The sequence below is a fragment of the Chroicocephalus ridibundus genome, chromosome 9, assembly GCF_963924245.1.
Source record: "Chroicocephalus ridibundus chromosome 9, bChrRid1.1, whole genome shotgun sequence".
Classification (NCBI taxonomy): Eukaryota; Metazoa; Chordata; class Aves; order Charadriiformes; family Laridae; genus Chroicocephalus; species Chroicocephalus ridibundus.
The window spans coordinates 5,406,737-5,419,282 of NC_086292.1; the positions used below are offsets into that span (position 1 = coordinate 5,406,737).

The window sequence follows — 12,546 nt, forward strand, 5'->3', positions numbered from 1 at the left end:
TTGCAGGCTAAAAATCGTATTTCACCACCAGGAAAACTGTAGCAAATTTCTCTATCCTCTGGCGCAGTCTATGTAGAAACATGAGTGTTAGATGCCGGCTCTGCGGAGCTGGTCCCTATGGAGTAGGGTCTGAGGTCCCATCTGCACATTTTTGGGGAAGCGGGGGTCTTTACTGTGCCACCTCTAATTAGCCTGAGATGAAGTAGCAGAAATTGCAGAACAGAGAGTCACACTGGTCACTTTGTCTGAGCTGTGATACTTGAAGAAATGATGCTTGAAAGCCTGTCATGTCCGGTGTGTGGAAGGAAGGCGGGTGCCTGCGGGGGGAAAGGCTGCAGGGAGCCTTGCCCGCCTGGCGCTGCAAGGGAGAAAGCAATGGCTTCGATCCAAAGCAGAGACACTGAAATAAATATATTTCATTATCATAAACCAGGTAATTAGCCATAATGTCTGGGACTTTAAAGGCTTTTTCTTCATGTGTTCTGATGCAAAAGTATGAGGAGTCCCTGTGGTAAGAAAGAAATGGGCTGAACTATGTGACTCAGGGGGGAGAAAACCAGCAGCCACGTCCCTGTCTCAGGGAGAGAAAGATGTCATGTACATCATGTTTGGGGAACTACAGTTCTTCGTCTTTGTTTTAGCTAAACAGTCATTTTTTTATCCTGTATAATTACAGCTTCAGGAAGTCTTGCATGTCCGGTTCAGAAAGTGGTCATGTCAGCAGTTTTATTTTGGGTTTTCAGCTTGGTACAGGGCATGTTCCCCAAAATCCAGCTTCTTTTAAAGTCTTTTGCATAGGTAGTTTGCTGGGACAAGCTTCTATCACCAGTCACGGGCCAGGGTGTGCAAAAGGTTGGTTTTAAATTACCTCTCTGAAAAGGGACTTGTACTCATTCTTTCAGTGACATTGCTTGGATTTCAACAAGTGCTTTTTTGTTTGCTTCTTTGTTTGCTTTCAGGCAGGACTCAAACATAGCTAACGGCTTCTTGGAGGCGGAGTGGGCAGATGGGGGACAGGCAGCATGAACTAGTACCACTGGTACCTTCAGCAAAGAAGTCAAGAAGAAAAGGCAGCAAAAGCCACGTTTCCACCCCTGCTCAAAGATACTATTCTCCTGGCGCAGCTGTTAAAACTATAGGCTAAGGCATGTCTATTGAATGAATGCCAAAAAGTTGACTCAGTGAATGATTAAAAGCCTGTAACAGAATTCACTAGGTCAGTAGATTTGCTTTTATACACGTTTCTTACCTTCCTTCTCCTTTTGGTAATAATTAGCAGGCACATATTAATCTTGTGCGTAGCACCTATTGATAACTTTTGGATGTACTTTTCAAGGCAGCCCTCCAGAGCATACCCAGAACGTCTCCGGGATTAAAGTCCCTCTGCCGCCAGTCGTAAGTCACCTCCTTAGAAAACACCGTGTCTGCTTGCAGAGCGTGAAACACGATGACTTTTGCCCGTGAACTGGGCTATTGCAGCAGAAACGTGTCCCAAGACAGTCCGTGATGCTGTGAAGATGAGAGCACCAGGCAGTGACCATCTGATCATCGGTAGATGGTAAAAGCTTGTGTAACATTAAATGCGGGTGACTGTAGCTTCTGAACCTTTCCTTTCCCCTTGCACCTTCTCCATGGCCCTGGGAGGTATAACTGCATCTGTAGCTGCACGGCAAGAGGACACAATTTCTGGGCAGGTGGTAGAAAACGGAGCTTTTGCAGGGAAATTCCTAATGTAGTAAAGAGCAGGATGCTGTTTTTTTAATACTTCTCTGTCCATTTTCTGTTAAAACAGAAAAAAGCAGTAAAAGTGGCATCTGGTCTAAAAGGCTCAGACTGTTTGGCAAAGAAACTAGGGCTGGTTGTCTTCCTCACTCAGGTCACAGCCTGACCTATTCAGAAGGTGAACGGGGCTGTCCTCAGAGAGTCTGTTGCTGCAGAAGTTGGTACATGCGTGCGATGGAGGAGCTGAGTACCATCAGCAGGAGAAGACACTAAGGAAATGGAACTGAGCATCAACAGGTTGGTCTCTGCCTCCTGCTCCTGCGTGGTGGTAGGTGGGATGGTGCGCTCTCGGACCTGTGCTCTTTCATTTCAGGATGCCTCAGAGAGATGCTGAGCACTCCGCTCAGCAAATTCATCGCACACAAGTCAGAACGAACTGAGTTCGTGCTTCACAAGCACCTCAAGGTTGCTTTCCCTTGCTATTGGGTGCTTGACTGGGCAGTCATCATAAAGCAAATGTGGAAGAAAGCAAAAAAAAGGAAATAAAGAAACACACAATTATGAAGAAGAATAATAAAGAGCCCTAGTCAGAAAAGTCAAAAGAATGGTAGGAGAAGTGAGTGGGGAGAGGGGAACATGAAATGGAACTGGGAAGATCCTTGTAGTCTTTGTCCATCCTTTTTAGCCTTCACCTAAGTCAGCAGTGAAATGGACTCGTGATATTTCAGAAAGAGGATCCTAGATGACAAAGGACAGAAGAAGGGGAAGTGTTCATCACTCGCATTCTGGTCCCAGGAGTGTGGGGCGCTCTCACAAAGCGCAGGGAAAGGAGGACGGACCTGCAGTTCTGGGAGGATGGGAGAAGTTGTGCGGATAGTGGTGTTTGTGATGGCTTTCATCAGCTGCAACGGTGAGTAAATGCTTCAATGTATAAGAACAAAAATCAGAGTACTAAGGAGGTAGGGAAAATCTTTTGAATGATAATGTCTTAATTTCTAAAAATTATCAAGTGTGGAAAGTCTTTAGTTTCTTGTATGAAAAATAGAGCCTAAGAATTCACAAGAGACTCCTTTAGTATCAGATACAACAAGGTGCTTTTAAGAGCAGAGCAAACAGGGCAATATTGGGCAAAAAGGTCAGCTCCCATGCCCCAAAGCAAGGAAAAAGCAGGATTGTTCAGGACCCTTGGAAAGGACCTGCGCTGGTGTGTTAGCTTCCCAAAGAGTCTTTGTGAAGCTGGAACGTGCATTCTTCTAGAATTGAATAATGCATCACCAATGCTCTACTAGCGTGGTCCTGGGGAGAAGAAGAGCTGTGAGACTAGGTGCAGGCACACACGATTCCCCTTGGTCTCTCCTGATCTGCTGAGTCTCGAGGTGCATTAGGAGAGGTGATACCGGAATCTTCTTCAATTTATATGCCCATGAGGCGTATGTGCCACTCCCAGGGCACATATGACACTGACACCGGCAGAGGAAGGTTTTGGGAAAGAGGAGAAAGGAGCTTTATCATGTTGTATACAGAAGCACAGCATTGCTACCGAGATTAAGAAAAACCGGCTGAAGTATGTTCCCCATTCCATCATAAAAAAAAAAAAACAGCTTTGCAGATTTCTGGGATCTGCCTCTCGAGCGACTTATTGTGAGTGAATGCAGCTGAACATAACCAGTGCCTTTCTGGGAAGGAGGGGAAAAGGGGAGCGGGATAAGGGGGTATAGCTAGTGGTGAGCCAAGTCCAGCTAAATTCAGGTAATTTGCTACTTCCCAGAGGCCCTTCCCAGAGGAGCTGTGGTCTCAGTGGGCAGACGGATGGAGAGATTGGCAAAATGAGCCGGGTACCACCAAATCCCCCCCCTCTTCTCCTGTCCCCGCTTGAGTGCCTGGCAGGGTGCTTCTCTGGTTGGAGCAGGTACGATCCAAGAAATCGAGGTCAGATCTGAAGTTCTCTAAGGCTAAAGCAAAAAGATTGGGTTTGGTCCACTGCTCCTGTTCCAGGTCCAGTACTTCAGAGCAGATCCCTAAAGGCTCCTGCCTCTGTGGCACTTCCGTGACACCAGGACAGCTGGTGCTGGCAGGCTAGGAAGGAAGATGCTCAATTGCTTTAGAAAATGGGCCGGAATATGAGTTCATCTTTTTTTTTTCCATCATCATGCATTATAGGTAATAGAAATTCCTCTGACCAGCCTTCTAATCTCTAACATAGCCCTTCGGGTTTTCGCCTGGTCCAGCTCTGTTCCCCTGTGGTGGGAGAATTCACATGGTTTGTCTGGAAGACTACATCCCCGCTTTAAGAATTGTCATGAGGAGGAAATAAGTCTTTTAAAAAGGCTGTCTCGGGGATTTTTATTTTGCTGAGTTTCTCCCATTCCTTCCAATCAGCTCTCTCTTGGAGTCATCCCTGCTAATGTTGAAATTGGGTGTATACCTGCATATATATACATCTGCGCAGCTGCTCCGCAGGGAATCGGTGGATGTTGGCAGCTATTTCATGCACACGACAATGCAAAACAATACGGGAGAGAGGTTTAAACAAAATTGTGTCCAGATAAATGCACTGGATGGCAACCATACTTGAATTTGAGCGCACCAAATGCCTTGAGGGTATTTCTGAGCAGTTTTCTAAATAGCTTCCACCCTTCTTAGATTTTCTTGGTGGGAGTCTGTGAAAAGAGGAAGAAGAGAAATGGAAAGCCTTTAAAAACTGATATATTGAGGAGTTGCGTTTGACTGGGATGTGAGATTTGAAGAACGGAGCTGTGCCTGCCCTCTCAAAGTCATCTGGTAAAGGAAAACCAAAGCTCCGTGTCAGAAATGAGCCTCCCCTGTGCTCAGCCCCAGCAGTCCCCTCGGCTGTCCCCAGGGACGCAGATCCACAGATGGAGCGCCAGGGGAGCTGCCTAAAAAAATAGTGACGTTAACGAATGCAAACATGTTGCATTCATTGCTAATTGCAGTGGAGCAGTAAACTGACTTCGTTCATCCTTCCTCCCATGTAGAAGGTAGAAGTCAACGCTGCAAGTGGTGTCAGAGCACGCCATGTCGGTGGGGGGGAGCCGCTGCTGGTTGACTCATCACGGGCAAGCGTAAGCAGAAAGCCCAGCAGCAGAAACAGGGCGTGAAGGCTACACCCTCCTGTAAGGGAGCAGGAATCAGCGGTGCTCCTTAAGGTCTTGTGAAGGCTGTAGCTGTGACGCTGCCAGCGGCGGCAGGATTTGTGCCTCTCTGTACCGAGAAGGAATTGAGAACTGGCAAGTGTCCAGAGAGAAGCAATAAAAATAGCCATGAGGTCAGAGCAACTGTTCACTTCCCTGTGCTCAGTGAGGTAGGGACAGGCCCTGGTCTAGCTGTCCGTGGTCTACAGCACATGTAAGATGTGGCCACATGCTGGCTTCCACCGCCTAGTGATTCCCATCTATCCTAAGGACGTTCTCCTCTTCTGCTGCATTCTTACTTCTTTCCGTCGACTGTTGTTCCCTGCAGCCCTCCTGGATCTGTCTGGTGTCCACCAGGTCAAGGGCACATGGATGGGATCCATCACTTTACCATGTACCTACACGCCCTCAGAAGGTTTCACACAGGAAACGCTCAGCTGGAGCATGGAGCGAGACTACAGCACCTCTACTGTCTTTCGGAGGGATGATTCTGGTGACCACATCTTGTTGTCTCGGTTCCGAAATCGGGTCGGCGTCCCAAAGCACAGCCCAGGGGATGCCTCGCTCCTAATTGAGAACCTTGAAATCCCTGACAGTGGACACTACACCTGTCAAGTCACCTGGAGGTCAAAAAATAACAGCTTGATAACAAAGGAGTTGACGACTATTGTCAAAGTTGTCAAAGGTAAATCCAGCAATGAAGCCCTGCTCTTGTGTAGCCCGACTGACCCACACAGCATGTAGAAGAAGCAGCTGGTGGGAATAGTCTTTCACACCATACTGTCTCCCCGCATCCAGGCTGGGTGTTGAGGCATCCTCCTCCCTTGCTGTGTTAGCCCTTCTTCTCCACTCGTGGGGCTGTAGGGATGGACTGGGGAAGGGGGATCAGTTAGGATACGCCCCAGTCTGGATCTACCGATGGGCTGCTTCAACCCGTGGTGCTTAAGATAACATCCAGACCCGGGTTAGGTTTTGTGCGGGTAGCCAGTATCTCTGTGGTTCTTGCAGCAAGTAGGACAACAAGTGGGTGTTGTACTAGCCAAATCTGCCTTCTCCCCTTCCCGAGCACCCTCAGCGTTTGCTGGAAAGAACTGGCTTACTGCAAGAGGGACACCCCCTCAACAGAGCGGGTCTTGTGCGATACGGCAGTAGCAATGGTGGCATAGCTGGTGTAAACCTGGCTTTAGGCACAGGTGAACTGAGCTTAACCTGAGCAGAGCGGTGCCGTGAGAGCGGTGCCCCTCTTCCTCCTGGGAAAGCACTGAAAGCCAGAGCAAGACCTGCTGTGGAGGAGGGGGAAGAACCTTCCCCACCGCAGCCATGGCCAGCCTGACCTGGGCCCCATCTGCTTTGTCTTCCAGTTGCAGTGACCAAGCCCGTCATCAGGGCTGGCAAGCTGGGGCTGACGGTCCCGGCCGGAGCCAGGACCAGCCTGACCTGTGTGGCCAGCGGCTCCCCCCCCATCAGCTATCGCTGGTTCAGGAGCAGCCCAGGAGGGAAAGCCCAGCTCCTGAGCAGCCAGGCGGAGCTGGCGTGGGACAGCCTGCGGCTCTCCGACGCTGGGATGTACTACTGTGAGGCGGAAAACAGGGTCGGGGACGGGGCTGTGCAGCAGAGCGACGCTGTTGAGCTGAGGGTGAGAGGTGAGTTCCCAGCCTGGAGCTCCTTGTCTCCACCGCAGAAGACTGGGGCAGGGAGTTTCCTCTTTCGTAGCAGGATCAGACACATAACGCTGAATACGAATCATGTCTTGATTGCCACCCAGAGAGGAAACCACAGGGGCTGGCATCCTCCCTGCTTCAGAGTGTGCCTGATCGTGGCAGGGGTCAGGAAAATGTCCCCTGTGTCCCTCTGTGATCAGGACTGTGCAGGATGGGTGCCTGGCTCTTGCGCTTGGCACGTCTTGCTCTTACCTGGCTTGTACTGCAGACAGGGTGTGGGGAAACAGCCTGACGACCAGTTTCTCCCGTAGAGTTCCCAGCCAGTTGGCAGCCCAGCCCTGGGACCGGCAGGCACAGCAGACCCCCGCCCACCCCCCGAGGCGATGCTCCCCAGCCAGTGCCCACAGGTAAGTGACCCGGGCTGCAGGGGAAGGGCTGCTCTCACCCTGGGGCTCTGTGAGCGACGGAGAAGGTGAGTGAGACAAATTCACTTGACATGCCTTTTGGGCTGCAGGTCCTCTTTGCAGGTGGGATAGAAAGAGTCCACCCTGTCCCCTGGGGGCAGCTGCTCAGCTGTGGGTAGCGGGGTCAGAGCCCCCGGCACAGCAGCAGAGCCAGGGCTAGAGGGACCACGTCCTGGGAAACCAGGGGGTTGCGCAGCTTCAGCAGGAGGTCACCTGGGGCAAGAAACCTGGCTTGGGGCAACAGGGAGCCTCGAGGTGCGGCTGCTGATGGTAAAGCACCCCAGGGAGTCACCGTAGGAGAGAAAGTCCTGCGGAAACCTGGATAAGTCCCAGTGACACAAAGCCGAAGCATTCCCTGGCCGTGCTGTAGCCAGCCACAAGAGCTGGTGCCTAGAGGTGTACCACGGCGGCCAGGACTTCCAGGGACCCGGGGGGACACAAATGCCACACGCTGCCTGCAGGACTGCTGGCAGAACACACACAGAACGACACGTCAGGGATAAAAATCTGGCTTGTCACTGCAAGTGCAGGTCCAGTGGGTGTTTTCTTTCCGTCCATCTCCGACGTGTTAGCCTGAGGGCATCAAAGTGGCGTGCTCGTCAAAACAGGGCAGGCAGCTTCAGGGCAGCAGTTATGTCCAGCCCAGGAGAGCTGTGCCGTTGAGATCCAGCACCGGGCAGCCGGAGGGGCTCACCGGCGAGCGGAGATGGCTGCCGGCCCCGCTGCTGCTTTGCAGAGCTAACCCAGCCCTGCCGATGCCACAGGGCAGCTGCGGGAAGGGTTACAATGCATTCACCCTTGTGCTTTGGCAGATCTGCCCCCAGCAGCAACGCTGGGCTCCAGGAGGGATGCCGTTTCGGAGCGGAGGGATGCTGTTTCGGAGGGGCCTCCCATTGCCACAGGTGAGTGGCGTTTCATGCTGGAAAACACCAGATTTGCACTGGCAAGGGCAGGGTGATGAATGCTGTGCGTAGACCGAACAGCAAACCTGGCTGCTGCGGGGAAGAAATCAAACACCGGGTTTTCTCTAGGCAGAAGTTGCCCTCCGCAGGCCTGTCCGAGTGCATTTATTGCCTATGCTTTGCGTTTCTGGCTGAAAGGGGCTGAAAACGCTAACCCTGACCTCAGCCCCAGCCTTCGCGGTTTGGCCAGGGTCTGGCTGCAGCTGCGGGTTTTGCTCGGTATAAATAAAGTGCGCCTCTTGAACGCTAAAAACGCTTTAAAAAGCGCGTTTCGGGGCGCTTCTCCCCGCAGCCCCCTGGCTCTGCTGAGGGCGGGCGGGCGCGGGGGGGCTGGGATGGGCTCACACACACACAAACCCCCGCCCCCCGCCGCTGTCACAGCGCTGCCGCCCCCCTCCCGCAGGTCCCCCGCCGGCCGCGCTGCCCCCGCACCTCTACGCGCTGGCGGCCGCGCTGGGCGGCGTCGCGCTCGGGGCGCTGGCGGCCGCGCTGCTGCTCCGGCGGCTGCGGAAGAAGAAGGGTAAGCGACAGAGGGGTGTGCGGGACCGGGACCGGGACGGGGACGGGGACGGGGACCGGGGCGGGGAGGGCGGCGGAGGCGTGAGCGGCGAGAAAGCCGGCCCGCGGGCGGTAGAGGGCAGCCCTGGTCCGAGGGGACGGGGAGGGAGGGACGGCCCCGACACCCCTGTCCCCCATCATCCCCATCCCCATCACCTCCATTCCCCCCATCACCACCATCACCCCATTAACCCCATCATCATCATCCCCACCACCCCCATCCCCATCATCATCACCCCCATTCCCTCCATCACCACCATCACCCCCATCAACCCCATAATCATCATCCCCATCACCCCCATCAAACCCATCCCCAGCACCTCCATTTCCCCCTGTTCCTTCCCATTCCCCCCACCACCCCCATCCCCATCATGTCACCATTCCCCCCATCACCACCGTCACCCCCATCCCCACCATCATCACCCCCATTCCCCCCATCACCACCGTCACTCCCATCAACCCCATCATCATCATCCCCATCACCCCGAATTCCCCCCATCACCACCATCACCCCCATCAAACCCATCCCCAGCACCCCCGTTTCCCCCTATTCCTTCCCATTCCCCCCCAACACCCCCATCCCCACCATCATCACCCCCATTCCCCCCATCACCACCATCACTCCCATCAACCCCATCATCATCATCCCCATCACCCTGAATTCCCCCCATCACCACCATCACCCCCATCAAACCCATCCCCAGCACCCCCATTTCCCCCTATTCCTTCCCATTCCCCCCCAACACCCCCATCCCCATCATCATCACCCCCATTCCCCCCATCACCCCCATCAATCCCAGCATCATTATCCCCATCACCCCCATTCTCCACCATCACCCCCATCAAACCCATCATCATCATCCCCATCACCCCCATTTCCCCCCATTCCCCTCCATCACCCCCATTCCCATCATCCCCCATCCCCGGCCCCATCCCCAGCTGTTCCCTTCTAGGAAAAAGCAGGGTGGGAGGGTTATTCCTGAAGGTGGGAATACCTGGGAGCAGCTGGTTGTTTGTTGTTTTTTTTTTCTGTGACGCATTAATCATATACGTTGACGCACATCTTTAATTATTCTGTTTTTTGCAGAACCTGCCTATGAAGTTGCTTTGTGAGTACAATTTTTCACCTGGGACATTAAGATGACTTTGAAGGCATTATACTGATGTCTGTTTACAAAAAGCCTCTTTGCTCAATGAAAAGCCAAAGATTTCTTTGACTTGCAGGGGGAGGATCTGAATGCCTTGACAGTCCATTTAGTTAGCAGCATGAGGATATTAACATCTTAGTCCGGGATGTAGCGAGAGCCTGTTCTTTAATAATGTCAGAATGAGATAAAGATATTCTGGGTTCTTCACTCTGCCTCAAAGATGGGAAAACTGTTCTCTATAGTAAATTCCTACCATTATTGCACAAAGCAAAGGACAGGAATTCTCAGCTCTTCCCTCGAGATGAGTTCCTTCTATACATACCTTTCTCTTTAGGAAACGCGTCCCAGTGCTTATCCAAGTACTATTTTGTGCAATTCCTATTTGCTTACAGTTATATGAACTTACGTTCTGCCCTGTCTAAACCTCAACCTCTAATCCCTTCATACTACTTTCCTATTTAGAGACGTACCTTAGCCTTCTGTAGCCTCACACATTGCTGTTTTCCCCAGTTATTACTGGGGAAAAGGCTTTTCTGAAGACTAGACTGTTCTGGCAACTCTTTTGAGTATAATATCATAGTGCCATGAGAGTTTATGGTACCATTGTTAACTGTTTATTGCTTTTTTTTATGTGTGTAATTCTTCTAATGTTACTTTCTAGTATCGTTCAGAGCCTTCCAGGACCTCACTAGATTAATACAAATTCTGCTGTTCCACAGATTATGTGGTAGATCTTGTTTTTGACTAAGATGTAAACCGAATGGCTCCGGATTTAGTCGTTCTTCTCACTGATGTCTCTCTGTTGTTTCAGCTATAGCACTGCAGATGTCACGAGGTTGGAGACTGACATGGAAGTCCCTGTTAAATGTCTACAGGAGGAGACAAATTCTAAGACTGAAACAGCCAATGATACTTTCACCATGAAAGACAATCGCCGTGGCAGCATATGCATCAGGAAAAACCCCGAGTATGAGAACCTTGTGACTGCAATGGAATCAGAATTTGAAACAGAAAAAAATTACTAGAGTATCAGCTTTTCCACATGAGCAGCCGTGCAGGGCTGCAGCTAGTGAGTGGTAGACTTCTTTACCAAAGGAACCTCTCCTTCCTGTCTGCCTTCTGCTCTGATAAATATACCAGTCTCACCGCTTTCTTTAACCCAGGGGAACTGCGTAACCTTCTTGGGCTTTGACAAATGAGGGCCTGCCCCTTGGTGCAGAAACCCTCAGCCACCTACTTTTATAGAGCGAATAATTTCTGAGCAGCCTGAAGGACCAAGGTGAGGAAGAGATGATCTGAAGGGCTGGAAACACAGATGTCTTTAGCGTGAAAATCAAGGTGCGGCTGGGTGCAATGCTGCTCACCAGCAAGGTGTACTCTTAAGTGCATGTTCCCCTGCTAGGACATCCCAGACTGCGAGGAGCCAGGGGTTGTGCTGGAAAGGGATGTCCTCTGGCCTTTGCAGCTCAACAAATACTGTTTGGACATCCTGCTTGTCTGCTTGTCCTTGAGCCTTTTTTGTTAGAGCGTGGTAAAGGGACCACAGAGCAGGACTGGTGTCCCAGGAATGTCATTTTTGCTATCAGACTGGAACGCATTGACAGAGGAAGGGGGAATGTCCCTGTAGGTGAAGAGCCTCTGAAATGCAACCTTCTGTTTTTCTCCTGGAAAAGCAAAATTGGTGTCGAAGCATTTTGTTTTTACAGTGTGGGGGCCAGAAGCATAATAAAATAGAGATAAATTTGAGGCATTTGGAATAATGATTGAGCAAGGGATCTCCCTGGACGCGGGGGATTCGCTCTGTGGGACACGAGCGAATCTGTCTGATTGCAACAGAGATATTAATGCTGGCCGGTGTTGTGGGCATGCTGTGGGTGCTCACGTTTGTAAAATGCCTTGAAAAGCGCTCGATTAGCGCAACGTATTTTCTTTCCCAGGGCAAATACAAAAGGCTTCAAGGGATTTTGTTGCACATGAATTCTGACTTCCTTGGTATTTCACCATCCAGCGCCATCATTTTTCTGTTCCCTGCTAATTTATGCTTTTTCTCGGTCTTCTGATGTAATTCTGCAGAACGGGCAGGGGTACAGTCATGGCCACGGTTTGTCTTGGGCGTTTGACTTGGGTTTGCCTTTTGAAGAGGAGGGGACAGGAGGGGGCACCAAGGAGCCCACACCATGCTCCTGGCATGACTAGACCTCACCACAGCCCCCGGAGCTTGTCGTCGGGGTCCTGGTGCTGCCTCCACGTGCAAAGTCACAAACCCGCAGCCGCCTACTTCTGCAGCGAGAGCACAGTAAGGCACAGTGCTCCAAACAGTGACGAGCTCAGGCTGGGGCCTGGAGATGATTGAAAAACCCTAATTTCAGTGAGCTGGTTGGAAGCATCGGCACCTGAGCTGGGCACTCTTAGGGCTGAAGGTTTGCCAGGAGCAATGGGGGGTGCTTTCCGGTTGGGGGGGGGGGCAAGAAATGGGGTCCATCTCCTTTAGTTCTAATGGGGAAGAAATGCCCTTGCTCAGCTGGAGCATGTCAGGGCTCAGCGAGAGACACCGACCCCCAGGGAGGATGCCTGAAGCGGAGGGAGCCCTCTGAAGGCAGGGGAAGTGAGGAAGCACCGCAGATGTGTGCTCAAGAGGCTGGGGAGAGGAGGGGGGGGCATTGTTTTCCTTCTCTTCTGGTGCTTGCAGGCTTTGGAGCTGTTTGGCCAGTGTCTCTTCTAGATCAGCCATACTTCTGCTGCTGACTGCTCTAAAATCACAAGATCATCTTAAAAATAAGAAGCCCACGTGCCCTGCATTGGGTTTAAGACTCTTCTTGGAATGTGCGTTTTGGCTTCTCCTTTTTGCCAGGTGTTTTCTGAGCTACAAGGTTATGCTT

The 12,546-nt window shown here is 51.6% G+C and overlaps 1 protein-coding gene across 1 annotated transcript; it reads left to right on the forward strand.

Annotated features, from left to right (window-relative positions):
• Nucleotides 1-790: 790 nt before the first annotated feature.
• On the forward strand, nt 791-12,121 carry LOC134520813 (V-set and immunoglobulin domain-containing protein 4-like). Its single transcript, XM_063346645.1, has 12 exons — nt 791-852; nt 960-1,216; nt 1,435-1,558; nt 1,877-2,019; nt 2,451-2,632; nt 5,203-5,559; nt 6,236-6,517; nt 6,847-6,942; nt 7,812-7,901; nt 8,365-8,481; nt 9,607-9,628; nt 10,479-12,121. Exons 4-12 carry the CDS (start codon nt 2,000-2,002, stop codon nt 10,690-10,692), a joined length of 1,380 nt encoding a protein of 459 aa, XP_063202715.1. The 5' UTR covers nt 791-852; nt 960-1,216; nt 1,435-1,558; nt 1,877-1,999; the 3' UTR covers nt 10,693-12,121.
• The last annotated feature ends 425 nt before the right edge of the window (nt 12,122-12,546 follow it).

What these genes read in the sequence shown, in the direction of transcription:
- LOC134520813 (XM_063346645.1), top strand. Translation starts at nt 2,000, where the DNA reads ATGGAACTGAGCATCAACAG. An exon ending in TATTGTCAAAGTTGTCAAAG is followed by an intron (nt 5,560 to 6,235) that starts GTAAATCCAGCA and finishes TTTGTCTTCCAG; the next exon opens with TTGCAGTGACCAAGCCCGTC. An exon ending in GGGGCCTCCCATTGCCACAG is followed by an intron (nt 7,902 to 8,364) that starts GTGAGTGGCGTT and finishes CCCCTCCCGCAG; the next exon opens with GTCCCCCGCCGGCCGCGCTG.